The sequence below is a fragment of the Ascaphus truei genome, chromosome 5 (genome assembly GCF_040206685.1).
Source record: "Ascaphus truei isolate aAscTru1 chromosome 5, aAscTru1.hap1, whole genome shotgun sequence".
In the NCBI taxonomy this organism is placed as follows: Eukaryota; Metazoa; Chordata; class Amphibia; order Anura; family Ascaphidae; genus Ascaphus; species Ascaphus truei.
The window spans coordinates 106785697-106799435 of record NC_134487.1 but is presented as its reverse complement, the minus strand read 5'-3'; the positions used below and the strand labels follow the sequence as shown (position 1 = coordinate 106799435).

The 13739-nt window shown below is 42.1% G+C and overlaps 1 protein-coding gene across 1 annotated transcript in view; it reads right to left on the bottom strand.

Moving 5' to 3' along the window:
• Positions 1-7575, bottom strand: part of LOC142494660 (uncharacterized) — a 37917-nt gene extending 30342 nt beyond the window's left edge. The window contains exon 1 of the mRNA XM_075599092.1: positions 7470-7575. Coding sequence (XP_075455207.1) covers positions 7470-7516 — 47 coding nt within the window. The 5' untranslated portion in view covers positions 7517-7575. The remainder of the gene's footprint in view (positions 1-7469) is intronic.
• Positions 7576-13739: the final 6164 nt, after the last annotated feature.

Genomic DNA, 13739 nt, shown 5'->3' with positions numbered 1-13739 from the left:
TTATACTACTTTCAGGTCGGGCCGATTCAAACACATTCAGTTGTGAAAACAATATCAGACCTACGCTACTGGCACTTACTTAACTGAGAACAATAAATGTTTATAGGACACATCTTAATACATTAATCTATACAGTAAAACCCATATACAAGACTCACGGTGAATATCCTAAGAGAACTCTGAAGAACCTGCTTCTAGAACATTTGGTGGAGCTATCTCTCTATTGTGACATCAGGGGTCACAAGAAATACAAAGGGGTGACTTCCCTTCTGCATAGTTATCCTACATCACATGAAGGGGAAGTGAGTAACTTTAGTGAGCCGACACAGTTAACCCATTAAGACCATTAATCCCTTAACTGAAATAGTAGTCCCAAAAGGGATCTACACACTCCCCTATCAAAACATGATGTTGTCCCCAACATCCTTTAAATATACAACTGGAACAACGTTACAATATTTAAACATACACATCCTAGGTACATAACCTGATACATACTGCCAAATGCATTTCTTTTCTTTCTCTATACACAATATAACTACAATGTTAGGTATGGTATGATAACAATAACACATTTGCATATTCAACAACACAAACTATGACGATCAGGGATTACCGACTTCAGCAAACTCAGGTGCTGCAACATCATCTCTGTGATCTTTAGATTTTCCAGAATAGACATCACTTGGCTCCACTAAGATATCATCATTCACCTCTGGTGCTGTTGCTTCTGTTGGTACACCAACTGGAGCAACTGTTATGTCTCATTCCTCTCTGGGGGACATCTTGGAGTCTCTGCTCGTGCCCTCCCTTGAGTGAACATCTGGGGAACTCTTCACATCTCCAATCTCCTCAGTGGCCACTGCTTGCCTACAGTAGGGGGAGGTGACTTAATATCAGCTCCTGGCAACTCTGTCTCACTGGCCCTCCTGCTGTCCATTGCTGCATAAATATCATTAGGACCTTCATGAAGTTCCTAAACTTCGAACTCTATAAATAGCGCATGTCACAATCGTCACACCTGGCAGTGTGTGACAATTCTCCTCCAGGGCGCTTGCAGATGGTGCATACAGCCTGGAAAAATGATGCGTCTTGGATAGAAATTACAAAGACCCCTCCTGGGACTTCATAATATGTGACTGTTAAGGCAGACACAATAGGCTGCATACTGAGCTGACATTGTAATGTATTCAATTTGGGACATGGACACAACTAGAAATACTGTAAACTTCTCAAGCTTCAGCAGGGACTCAGAGACATAGTCAACTGTTTAAATGCAAATGTAAGCACAAAGTCCAGCTCAGGGAACTCAGCAATGTGTGGCTTCCTAACAAACTTACCCACGTGTGCTCTTTTCCTTATGACAAAAGTCCCTCCCCTATCAAGACCATTTGGGAGAGGTCTGTCTCTTTTCCTTTGATTCTCATTGAACTGTCCTGTACAGGCATGACCATACTTTTGTGCTACTCGGGTAGGCAGGCTCTCCATAATAGTTGCACCCAGACACCATTTTGCAAAACAGACTCTTTTGGTGGGAAAAAAAACCTACCTGCTTACTTTTGCAGAAACCTTTCTTGGCCAGAAATGCTGTTCCACTTGGTTCTGCAGAAAAACACAACTGCCTTGGCAGGAAACATTTGCACAACAGTGCTTATCACTTTTGCAAACTCTTTTATTGCGGGGGAATTGGGCCCACTATGAAGTCTGCAAAACTCTCTTTGCAGAATAATTTTTACAATATAGTCATACCTCTTAGGGCACAAAACATTGTACTGCAGTCCTTAGTACATGACCTGTACACAAAATGTTCTAATGGTAGGAAATGTCAATTTCTTTCTCTTTTGAAAAATAAATTCATGTAAGCTTGCTTTTTAATCGATCAAACTCTTATACCTCAATCGCCATCTCTGAGACTTTGCAAGATAGTACTTGACACTGTTATCTTGCACAATTCAGCTCCTAATACATAAAGACTTGCAAAATAGCTTCCTTGATCAAAAACTAGCTCAAATCTTGCTTAGCCTGGGTAAATTTGCAAAAATTAGGTCTCTTTAGCGAGAGAATCGGTGAATACAGTTTTTTTGGTAACTAACACTTGCAAATATAGTCCTTACAGCATAGCAGCATCAAAACAGTTTTCATGACGGGAAACACATACAAATTCTGTGTAAAAATCTTAATGCACTATCCTTCACATCAACAGTTTAAAACAGCAAAAACACAAAAACATTTTCTTTTGCATGCCCAGCCCCACATTGGGCACCAAATGTATCCCTCCTTTCCCTGCAAATGAGTTTACATCATGTTTGACTATTTATATGGCAGTGCTCAGTCTCTCATACCTGTTCAGGGTGCTGGGTCGGTGCAGACTGGGCGTGGATATGCAGATAGAACAAGGATAGGCGCCAGGATCTTTTATATCAGAAAGGGCTTTATTCAACTTCCATTTATAAGGCTCCACATACTGTACAAGGACAGGCTTCAATCTTGGCAGTCTAATGGGCGGCAAATAATAAGGTTACACTGTACTTCTTCCCCAGTACTACCCCAGTCAGTGATGCGCCATATTAAATGGATCACTCTGGAATTAATTTCAGGTTGCTGTTCCATGAATATCATAGGTACCGGCACTCCAGGGGCCCTTATGATTTTTGCTTATTGTCTGGGGGGAGATAACATGCACTACTCAATTAGAACAGATGGGGCCTGGGCGTGATCAAAGGATTGGTTGCCTTGGTTGCAATCCCAGAATCAAAATATAGATTTTGAGAACAGATAAACATTTGGCCTACCTACAGTAGCCTGCCATTTTTCTTCCTGTTGTAAAACACCAAACCTTATTTGATCCTTGGCTTTCTTTCTTTTTTAGAAAGGGTTAACAAGCTTCTTAAAGATTCAAAAATATCCAAAATGTTTAAAACAAGATGATACCCAGTTGGTCCTCAACCAAAATATCCATCTTTAATCTTGCGTACCTTAACACATTGATTGCAGGGAATAATAAGGGTTTAGGGGGAAAAGTATTTTGTCTTACATAGGTCAATAGCTGGTATAGAAAAAAAGTGGATTAGTTGTAGGGTGACCAGATTTTCAAAATGAAAAACCGGGACACATTAAAAAATTATTTATAAAACAAATGACATCACGTGACGCCCCCCGTTGCTATGACAACGAGACACTGACGTCAGGCGGTGACATGTTGCCATGACAATGTGGCATCACGTGATGCCTCGGCGCCATAATGCGTCCCGTTGTCATGTCAACTTGATGCCGCGTGACGTCACGGAGCGGCTCGTTGTTATGGCAATGTGCATTACGTGACATCGCGCAGCCATGTTGACGGAATTTGGAGGGGAGGATAGAGCCAAAGGCAAGATAAATAAATATATAATAAATAGATCTAAAAAAATGTTATCTCCACACAGAGCCACTGACCCACACACCCACTGACCCACACAGAGCCACTGACCCACACAGAGCCACTGACCCACACACCCACTGACCCACACAGAGCCACTGACCCACACAGAGCCACTGACCCACACACACACAGAGCCACTGACACACACACACACACACACACACACACACACACACACACACACACACACACACACACACACACACACACACACACACACACACACACAGCCACAGACCTACACATAGAGCCACTAACCCACACACAGAACCACTGACCCACACACACACAGAGCCACTGATCCACACATCCACACTTAGAGCCACTGACCAACACACACACACACACACACACACACTGACCCACACACACAGAGCCACTGACCCACACACACAGAGCCACTGACCCACATTCACAGAGCCACTGACCCACATTCACAGAGCCACTGACCCACACACAAATACACAGCCACTGAGAGACACACACACACAAAGAGCTACTGACCCACACCACCACTAACCCACACACCCACACACAGAGCCACTGACACACACACACAGAACCAGTGACACACACACAGAACCAGTGACACACACACACACACAGAACCAGTGACACACACACAGAACCAGTGACACACACACACAGAACCAGAGGCACACACACAGAACCAGTGACAAACACACACACACAGAACCAGTGACACACACACACACACACACATACACACACATACACACACACACACACACACATACACACACACACAGAACTAGTGACACACACACACACACACACAACCAGTGACACACACACACACACACATAGAACCAGTGACACACACACACACAGAACCAGTGACACACACACACACACAGAACCAGTGAGACACACACACATACACACACACAGATGGAGCCAGTGACACACACACACACACAGAGAGCCAGTGACAAAACACACACACACACACACAGAACTAGTGACACACACACACACACACACACACAACCAGTGACACACACACACACACACACACACACACACACATAGAACCAGTGACACACACACACACAGAACCAGTGACACACACACACACAGAACCAGTGAGACACACACACATACACACAGATGGAGCCAGTGACACACACACACACAGAGAGCCAGTGACAAAACACACACACACACACACACACACACCACAGAGCCAGTGACACACTCACACACATTCACTCTCTCTGTGTCCTACCTTTCACTCTGGAGCATGTGGGGGGCGGGAGCCATCTTGACTGGCAGCAGGCACCTCACTTCCGACTCTCACTGCTGAGGCTCCGCTGACACTATCTCCGCCCCCAACCTCTGCTGTCAGACCGGCCTCCGCTCTCCTCCTGCTCTCCTCTCTGCCTGCATTCTGTGCTCTCTGCTGCCCCCCCTGCTATGATGGCTAAAACCAGAACAGCCACAAAAAACTCCGGGACATTTTAAAGAATGCGGGGCATCCGGGACAGCCATTAAAAAACCGGGACAGCCATTAAAAAACCGGGACTGTCCCGGCTAAACCGGGACACCTGGTCACCCTAGTTAGTTGCGAAAGTGAGTAAAGGGTAAAACCACGAGTTGGATTTGAGCCTTTTCATGAAAAATACAAATGCAATTTCGTTTTTGCCCCAGCCTCTGTAAAAAAATGTGTTATTCTCCCCTGCTCAGCCAATTTGCCCATGTATATTCAAGCTTAAATGGGCAATCCCTACTGGGACCAAAGTTAACTCATTCCAGTGACATGTTTAATTTGTCTAATCTGAGTGATTGATGCTATTTTTTACAAAATCTGACACCTGTAAGTATTGTAATTTATTTGTTAAACAGACTTGGGAGGGGATGATTTCCTCTGGCTCCTCCCTTTTGTGTGATATCTCTGTTCAGTAAATGCTTGTACAGCCTGAGTCCCTTCTCCCACCTTCCCTTAACTTTATAAGGACAGGATGGGATAAGGGTAAAGAAAATACTTGATTGACAAACACTCCCCCATGAAGAGGCCCCTAAGAAATTAAACTGGCCCACTATGTGGGATTGCACCATTAAGTGCGAGAGTTTGACCTCAGTCAGTGGTGTCCGACCGGCCCGACAGGGCAGGCTTGATGACAGAGCTATTGGTGCCACTGTATTGTATGTCTTTATTTATATAGCGCCATTAGTGTACATAGCGCTTCACAGCAGTAATACACGTGGTAATCAAATAAATAACAGATAATATAAATAACAGATCATGGGAATAAGTGCTTTAGACATAAAAGTAACATTAAGGAAGAGGAGTCCCTGCCCTGAGGAGCTTACAGTCTAATTAACCACTGCACCTGGCCCTGTGCTCACTCCTGGTCCAATTTACATAATCACAGTTCAAATATTCTGGTGGTTAAATTAACCACCACCACTTTTAAACTGTGACTATCGGTGTTGGGCCAGGTCTCAGTAAGCACCAGAATCTCCTGCTGCCACACGGAGTCACATGACACATGATGATGCTTCGCAATGATGACACAACGTCGTCATGTGACGCAAGGGCGGACAAGAGACCCTGCGAGGAGGTAAGAGGCCTCAAGCACACAGAGTGCACCAGGCCTCGCCATATTCCCAGCAGGCCCTGTTTCTAATCAGAGCGCTTTAGGGCTGATCATAACAATGGATGGGATCCACAAATAATATTTGAGTTCTAATTTCCTGGATCTGTTTAGAAACCTCATACTTCCATAAACTACTTTACTGTTAAACTGTAAACTCCCCCACCCCCCCTCATCATCTCCTCACCACACACATCATCATGATCTCATTTCCCCCATCATCATATCATCTCATTTCACCCCCCATCATCATCTCATTCCCCCCCTCATCATCATCATCTCCTCACCACCCTCATCATCTCCTTTCCCCCATCATCATATCATCTCATTTCACCCCCCTCGTCATCATCATGTCATTTCCCATCATCACCCCCTCATCATTACCCCCATCCCATCATCACCCCCCCAACCCATCATCACCCCCCATCATGACCCCCCATCCAATCATCACCCCCCCATCATGACCCCTTATCCCATCATCACCCCCCCAATATCATGATCTCTCTTGAGCCAGCATTGTGTTGCTCCTTACCTTGCCAGACAGCACCAGAACAGGAGTCTGTGGAGCGGTTGCTGCTGGGGTATGTACTCCACCCTGCCATCCTCTCATTGGTTCTCTCTCCTCCACTCACCACTCGCCTCCCAGCCACAGTCCGCGTGCGTCCCCTCAGCAGTAGTGCTTCGATCGAGCGCCGCTGCTGCCACTGCACTTGCGCATACTGATGGACTCGCGCATGCCTCCGCACACACTCATGCCACCGCACTCACGCATGCTGCCGCACTTGTGCTTGCCACCTCATTAATTTCCCATTTCCCAAGTACAATTCGCCACACTTTGGTTGTCAATTCGCCACAAGTGGTGAATGGCGACAGGGTTGCCCACCTCGGGCTTCGTGCATAGCCCCCTTTGTGTGGTAGTGACCTGATAATAATAAAGCCCCCTCAGTGTGACTGCACCATTCAAGCAGCAATACGGGTTTCATTTATTGTTTTTGTTGTTTTTTTTAATTATAGGATTGAAGCTATTTATTATAGGATTATATTCATTAATGCCAGCTCTGGGGACCCCCTGTTTCCAGAGATACTTACTGGGTGCTGGTATCTATGCAGCCAGGGAAAGAAATGGCGGTATTTAAATGTCCTGCGTCACGCGAGCCAATAGGAAGCCATGATATTATACAGTGCGGCTTTCTATTAGCCCGCATGACCGGGACCTTTAAACTCTGCAGAGATACCGGCATCATATATGGAGGTAAGTATCTCAGGAAGCAGGGGGGTCCCCGGAGCTGAAATTAACACAGTTCAGCTCCGTAGACCCCTTGCTTCAGTCTTGTAATAAAAAAAACAATAAAACGAAACAAAAACAAATAAATGAAACCGGTATTGCTGCTTTAAGTGGTAAATCATAATCTGCAAAGGTACACACTTACCTTAACCTCTTTGTTGCCAGAGATGCCGTAAACACATTGCTGTGCATTATAGGCCTCACAGCAAAAGGGTTAAAAATAAAATCACTATTTAGCAGTTGCCTCTAGTGCACTGGTAGGAGAGTTTGTTTTTCTCAGCTGCATTTGACCCTTTTAGGGGTTGACAATGTTCCTGACGTCAGCTGTACATAAGATTGCTTCAGCTTTGTTTACAATATTCAGTGTAGGCTGACAGTTTGTCGGAAACCATAAAAGCAGAAGGACTTTTGTTTTGTGGCAAGACTTTTCCGTCAACATGTTGCAATCAGATTACAGTTGCTCAACTGCACCTGCATGCAAAATAATTTCCCCATAAATTATAACGTGTGCCTATAAGTGTTCCCTGCAGTAACAACCAGTAGCTGCTTGCTAGCTAGTGCTAGTCCCAACTAGCAACAAACTCATTTTGTTATGCTTTGCTCAGCAGAAAAAAAGGAAAATAATCGGCACCATCCACTGTAAAATCAAAGCTTGTGATTTCTATGTATACAATTATTGTATCCCACGGGAACTAGGACATTCAGGAAACATCCTTCGCTTTTACTCTGTAGTGTCCTTGTTGCATATAAAGATTACTCTTAATGAATATAACTAAAGACAGATACAAATGTCAACTCTAATAATTTAGAAAGACGACTTACTTATTTATTTGACCCACTTGCTTTAAATACGCGGACTATAGAAATATTCATTCTCACTTCTATGGCTGCCTTAACACATCCTGCCACAATGACATTTTAGGAGGTTATGTATCGAATCAAAGTCTTCCAGCTGCAGATCTTGGGCAAAAAAAGTAGTGCAAGATGTAACATTGTCTCCCCCCCCCCTTGTAGTTTTGCATATTATTTTCTTCTGCTCTTATCAACATGATATTCTGAAAGTGACAGTTCTTCTCTACATAATTGCAAGTTGTAAGTAAATGCAGAAAAAGTATGTAACCCTCCTTTGCCCGGCCTTAAAGGTGTATACATCAGATAGAATATACTGTATACATACAGGGTCTGTTGAATGTCGGGCTCCTGCTCTCTCCTGCTGCTGTCTGGCCTTCACTGAGGCCCCACCTCCGCACGCACACCAGATGTTGGGCCCAACTTATGCAACCTCCCAGCTGCTACTACTACTAACTGCTAGTAGTCCATAGCAGGGGAGCTACAAGTACAAGTCCCAGAATTCCATGTGCTTAATTTCCAGCATTCTTATAGAAACACAGGGTTTCAGCTGTACTTGGTAGGCAGCCATTTCTTCAATATCAATTCATTTTTTTATAAATACAAAAGTGTGGAAATGGCTGTTGTGATAATCGGAGCCAGTAGGGCTTCCCAAAAAAGGTATCAGTTCAGCCTGCTGCAACTCTCACTACCAGCCTAGACCCTTTTCCAATAACAAATGGCAGTGTATTGCCATTTTCTGCCCTATCTTTTTTTTTTTTTTACTGTACTGTTATCATTGCCTTCTGTGTAACATGGCAGCTGGAAGATCAGCAAAAGTTCAGCTTGCTCACTAAGTTTATGAACACAGAATGAAACCCACTACAGCTTGATAGAGGAGCTCATTAGGTAAATGCTTAACAAATGCACAAGAACAAGAAACCTATTTTCTGAGCATTCGATCACTAATTGTGATTTCTGGATAATTTAAAAATATTTTAATGTCACACTATGAATATAAAATAGGTATTAAAATACAAACATATATGTAGTGACTACGATCGTTGTAAGAGTACGTTCTGTAGGTGCTCTGAAGACTAGGATGTGTCTCCAAATGTTATATATATATATATATATATATATATATATATATATATATAGGTGATACGATACCGTGTGAGCGAATATCAGAGGCAGCACTCCACGAGGTTGTCAAAAAAGTTTTGTATTTAGTGAGATCTATTTCCAGGAGGAGACTAGGTGCGCGCGCACCCACCTGGCGTTCGTAGCAAGAGTGTGTAGGACATCCCAGTACCATCTCTCCACAGAGGCTCCATCGTGGTGACTACAAACGATCTTATATTCATGTCTCTATTTTACCTGCACATTGTAAGTGTCCGTGATTCATCTACACGACATTTTTAATATTAAATTACAATTTTACGCTATGGGAGCCGCACTGTTTTCTTTTTGTTTCATAGATTGAGAGGTAGGTGGTTTGTCCTGAAGACCGGCAGCGGAACCCAGTAGCAGTATCAAGACACTTTTTTACACATTTTTATTTTTTCCCCTGTCTCTAGGGGCTTTTTTTCCTTTTCCCCCCTGTCCCACCCCATCCTTCCCGTTCCCCCCCCCCCCCACTTCCAAATGTTTGTGTTGTATGTTATATTATATTTTAACATGTAATAGTTCATATTTTTTCACTATTAGTATATGGTATACTCCTCTATGTTTTACTACATTACTGTTCAATTGCCATTCCTCTCACTGTGCAGTTCCAGTTAGCGCAGCAGTGCCCCTTTCCCCATTTCCCCCTTTACATTTGCAATATATATATTTGCCCATATATATATATATATATTTGCCCTCATTGCAGGCATAAGGTGTTTGGCTAAATACACACACTTCTTAATCCGGCATGGATGGAATAAACAGTACTGTAAGTATGCTCCACTATTGGTAGCATAAGAGAATAATATAGCTCTCAGTATATGTTTGAACGTTCTCCCACAGACACACTGCGCCGTCACTTTAATGACGTCTGCGGAGTCCTTTGACGCTGGGATTCCAAAGTAGATGGAGGGTGGCAGCCGACACAGCTAAATGCCTGGGGGAGGGGGGGGTGATTTTCAAATATGCTGTTGTTTAAGAATAACTATAAACAGCATCAAAAGCTTTTAAATAAAGTATCACGTTCAGAGCAGTCCCTGTTAGATTTCTAATACAGAGCTAGCTCACGCATTGGATTACAGCATCCAGAAATGTGGTAGCTTTATATCTTCAGGACCGGGGAGCTCCAGCCGTAATAACTGATATGCTCATAAACAAAGAGACATTCCAAAGTAGTAAAAAAATTACATGCATCTTTCACCTACGCTCGATGCCACACCGACTCGCATGCTGATTTACAGACCTTTAAAAAAAAAGAAAGTTTATGTACAAATCTATTTTGGTTTTACTCTCCCCCCCCCCCCCTATTCATTAATAGTATTCTGTTTCTTGTTTGCCAGAAGATTATGCAAATTAAGTGTTATGTGACTTCCATAACACCAGAATAAATCAGAAATGCCTATATATTTATTTATTTGCTCTAATCCAACCCTAAGCCTCATTAGAAAGGACTATGTGGACATTGATAAATGAGAGGCATAATGTAAAACCACACAATTAGTTGTAAAATATGCTAAGAAAGTAATTCTCCCTTTTCTTTAAATGCACACCAGGTGTTATATGACATGTAATATTTCACACATATAACTGCCATATATTTTCTGTATAATAAAAGGTCAAATGAGCTATTCTAATGATTACATGAATTTAGATAGATAGCATTCGCTAATATGAAATATTGGTCTCATGGTACACTTAAATAATCACTGGTACCTAAGTCATTAAGCTAACAAGATTGGAGAATGATTGAGTGATGTGAACATTCAAGCAGTATTGCCACCTACTAAGGCGCACTTAGATAAATGGATGTAAGTAGCACTTTGGTTGCTATGTATTACACTTCCAAAAATTACATCTTGGCATCTGTTAACCCTTTCCAGTGCCAGAGGTCCTCCCATTTAAAGCACTGACAGAGTACATTCTTCTTTACATTTCTTCTTGTTTAAGTACTTGGATATTTGAAGTTACTCAAGAAAAAAAAGTGCACTCAAATAGATATTTTGGGTGTGCATGAAAACAATGCTTCTTAAGTAACTGAAAATACGTGTTCTGTCTTCGATTAATAAATACTCACACAGTCTGGTTGGGCTAATACTATGTTTTGTATCAAGCTACTGTGACATTACTGAGCATTAGGAAACTAATACAACTGTTTCAATGTCAAATGGTCAATAACATTTTGTAAATGTCTTTAACAGTAACGGTATCACTGCTTTGTGAATACGCCCCAGAAACTCCAATTGACTTCATGTGATAGGGGGATATGCACTAAGCAGTGATAAGTGCTTTTAAGTGAGATAAAAAGCCATTATAGCGTGATAATGCCTGCTGTGAGATTCACAAAGCAGCGATAAGTTTTTTAAGTGAGATAAATGCCTTTATAGCGCGATACTGCCTTCTGTGAGATTCACAAAGCAGTGATAAGTGCTTTTAAGTAGCCATTATAGCACGATACTGCACTGTTATCACTGCTTTGTGAATCTCACAGCAGGCAGTATCACGCTATAAAGGTAGTTATCTCACTTAAAAGCACTTATCACTGCTTTGTGCATAGCACCCAAAAAACCCACTTATCACTGCTTAGTGCATAACCCCCATAATGTCCAGATCAGCAATATCACAGTTTAATGAATAACCCCCTTAAAATCAATGTATATTAACATCAGTTAAATGTTTAAAGGCTTAAAACTAAGCCACTAGTGTATCTTCAAAAAGACAAACGAAAGAGTGAGTATTTTTAAATAATTTTGGAAAGTTTCCTTGTACAGTAAATGTTTATAAACAATGTAAACCAACATTTAGCTGCTAAATTTGTGAAAAATGATCTCAAAACTGAACCAGATGCAAGAGAGGAAGAACATGGATTTATATGATTTATATGATTGCTTTTACAGGGCTAAAACTGGTACAAGAAAGACTAGTTGGGTTCCAGTATGTACTGTATGAAAGTCTCCTAGCTGAAAAAGGTGGGCAATACTGGATCAAATCTAATGCACCAGATTTATAAAAGAAATAAGTCTGATAGGATACAATGTTTTAAAAAAAAAAAAAAATTAATTAATTTCTGCCTCTGTTTAGCAGCCGTCTTTTCTGTACATAGAACAACAAATGTATCTGTTTTGCAGCTGGAAAAAATTGATACATTACCTCCCCAAGGCTTCAAGAAAGAATCCAAGCGGCATTTAAAAAAAAAATATATATTTTTTTGAGTCTGCAAATATATGCGATATTGCCTAAAATGTCTCAATCTCGCAAATGTTGCCAATTTGCTGGCATTCTACCACCTCTGTTAGGTCCATAATGCAAAACCGTGTGGAAATACTCGCAAATTTGATCTCGCCATGTCAAAGCTGGCGAGATTGTCCCAATTGATGCAAGATTAGCTGTTGTAGCTATGTTGGGCAGGGAATCCCTAATTGAATTACCTTTTAATGCACTTTTCGCTATACTATGTACCTAAATATGTGCGGTACCCCACAGAAGGTTTCTTTAGAATGGGCGTGATGAGTGTATGTTTGAAAGAAGATGGGAATGTGCTGGTGAGAGGTTAAAAAGGTGAGTAAGGGTGGGGCACAGTGTGCCAGAGAGGGAGGAGAATTGATTGAATAGGAACAATGGGGCAGGTTGTAGGATGAGATGAGGAGCATGGAGACCTCATCCTCAGTCATGGGGGAAATGAGCTGAGGTGGATTTAGGTGTTTGAGGGAGGTAGGTGTTTAGTGTGGAGATTGGCATGAAGAGGTCATGTTTGATTGACTTAATGTTGTCTGTAAAGTAGACAGCGAGGTCTTGGGCCATGAAGATTTATTTATTTATTTATAAAATATTTTACCAGGAAGTAATACATTGAGAGTTACCTCTCGTTTTCAAGTATGTCCTGGGCACAGAGTAAAACAAATAGTACATGGTTACAAGTACAGTTACATAAATGAACAGGGTATACATTATATACAAGACATTGCGTGCACAGTTAAAGAAAATGTATATTATGAGCGTATGAAACAGTTACAGACCAGGTTAAAATGTGAGACAGCCTTAGATTTGAAAGAACTTAAACTGGTGGTGGATGTGAGAGTCTCTGGTAGGTTGTTCCAGTTTTGGGGTGCACGGAACGAGAAGGAGGAACGTCCGGATACTTTGTTGAGCCTTGGGACCATGAATAGTCTTTTGGAGTCTGATCTCAGGTGATGAGTGCTGCAGGTGGTAGGGGTGAGGAGCTTGTTCAGGTAGCTGGGTAGCTTGCCCATGAAGAATTTAAAGGCAAGATAGGAAAGGTGAACTTTGCGCCTAGACTCTAGTGTTGACCAATCTAGTTCTTTGAGCATTTCGCAGTGATGTGTGTTGTACAGTAGTTGCATTGGAGAACAAAACGACAAATTGAATTGTAAAGGGTGTCAAGTTTGCTAAGGTGGGTTTG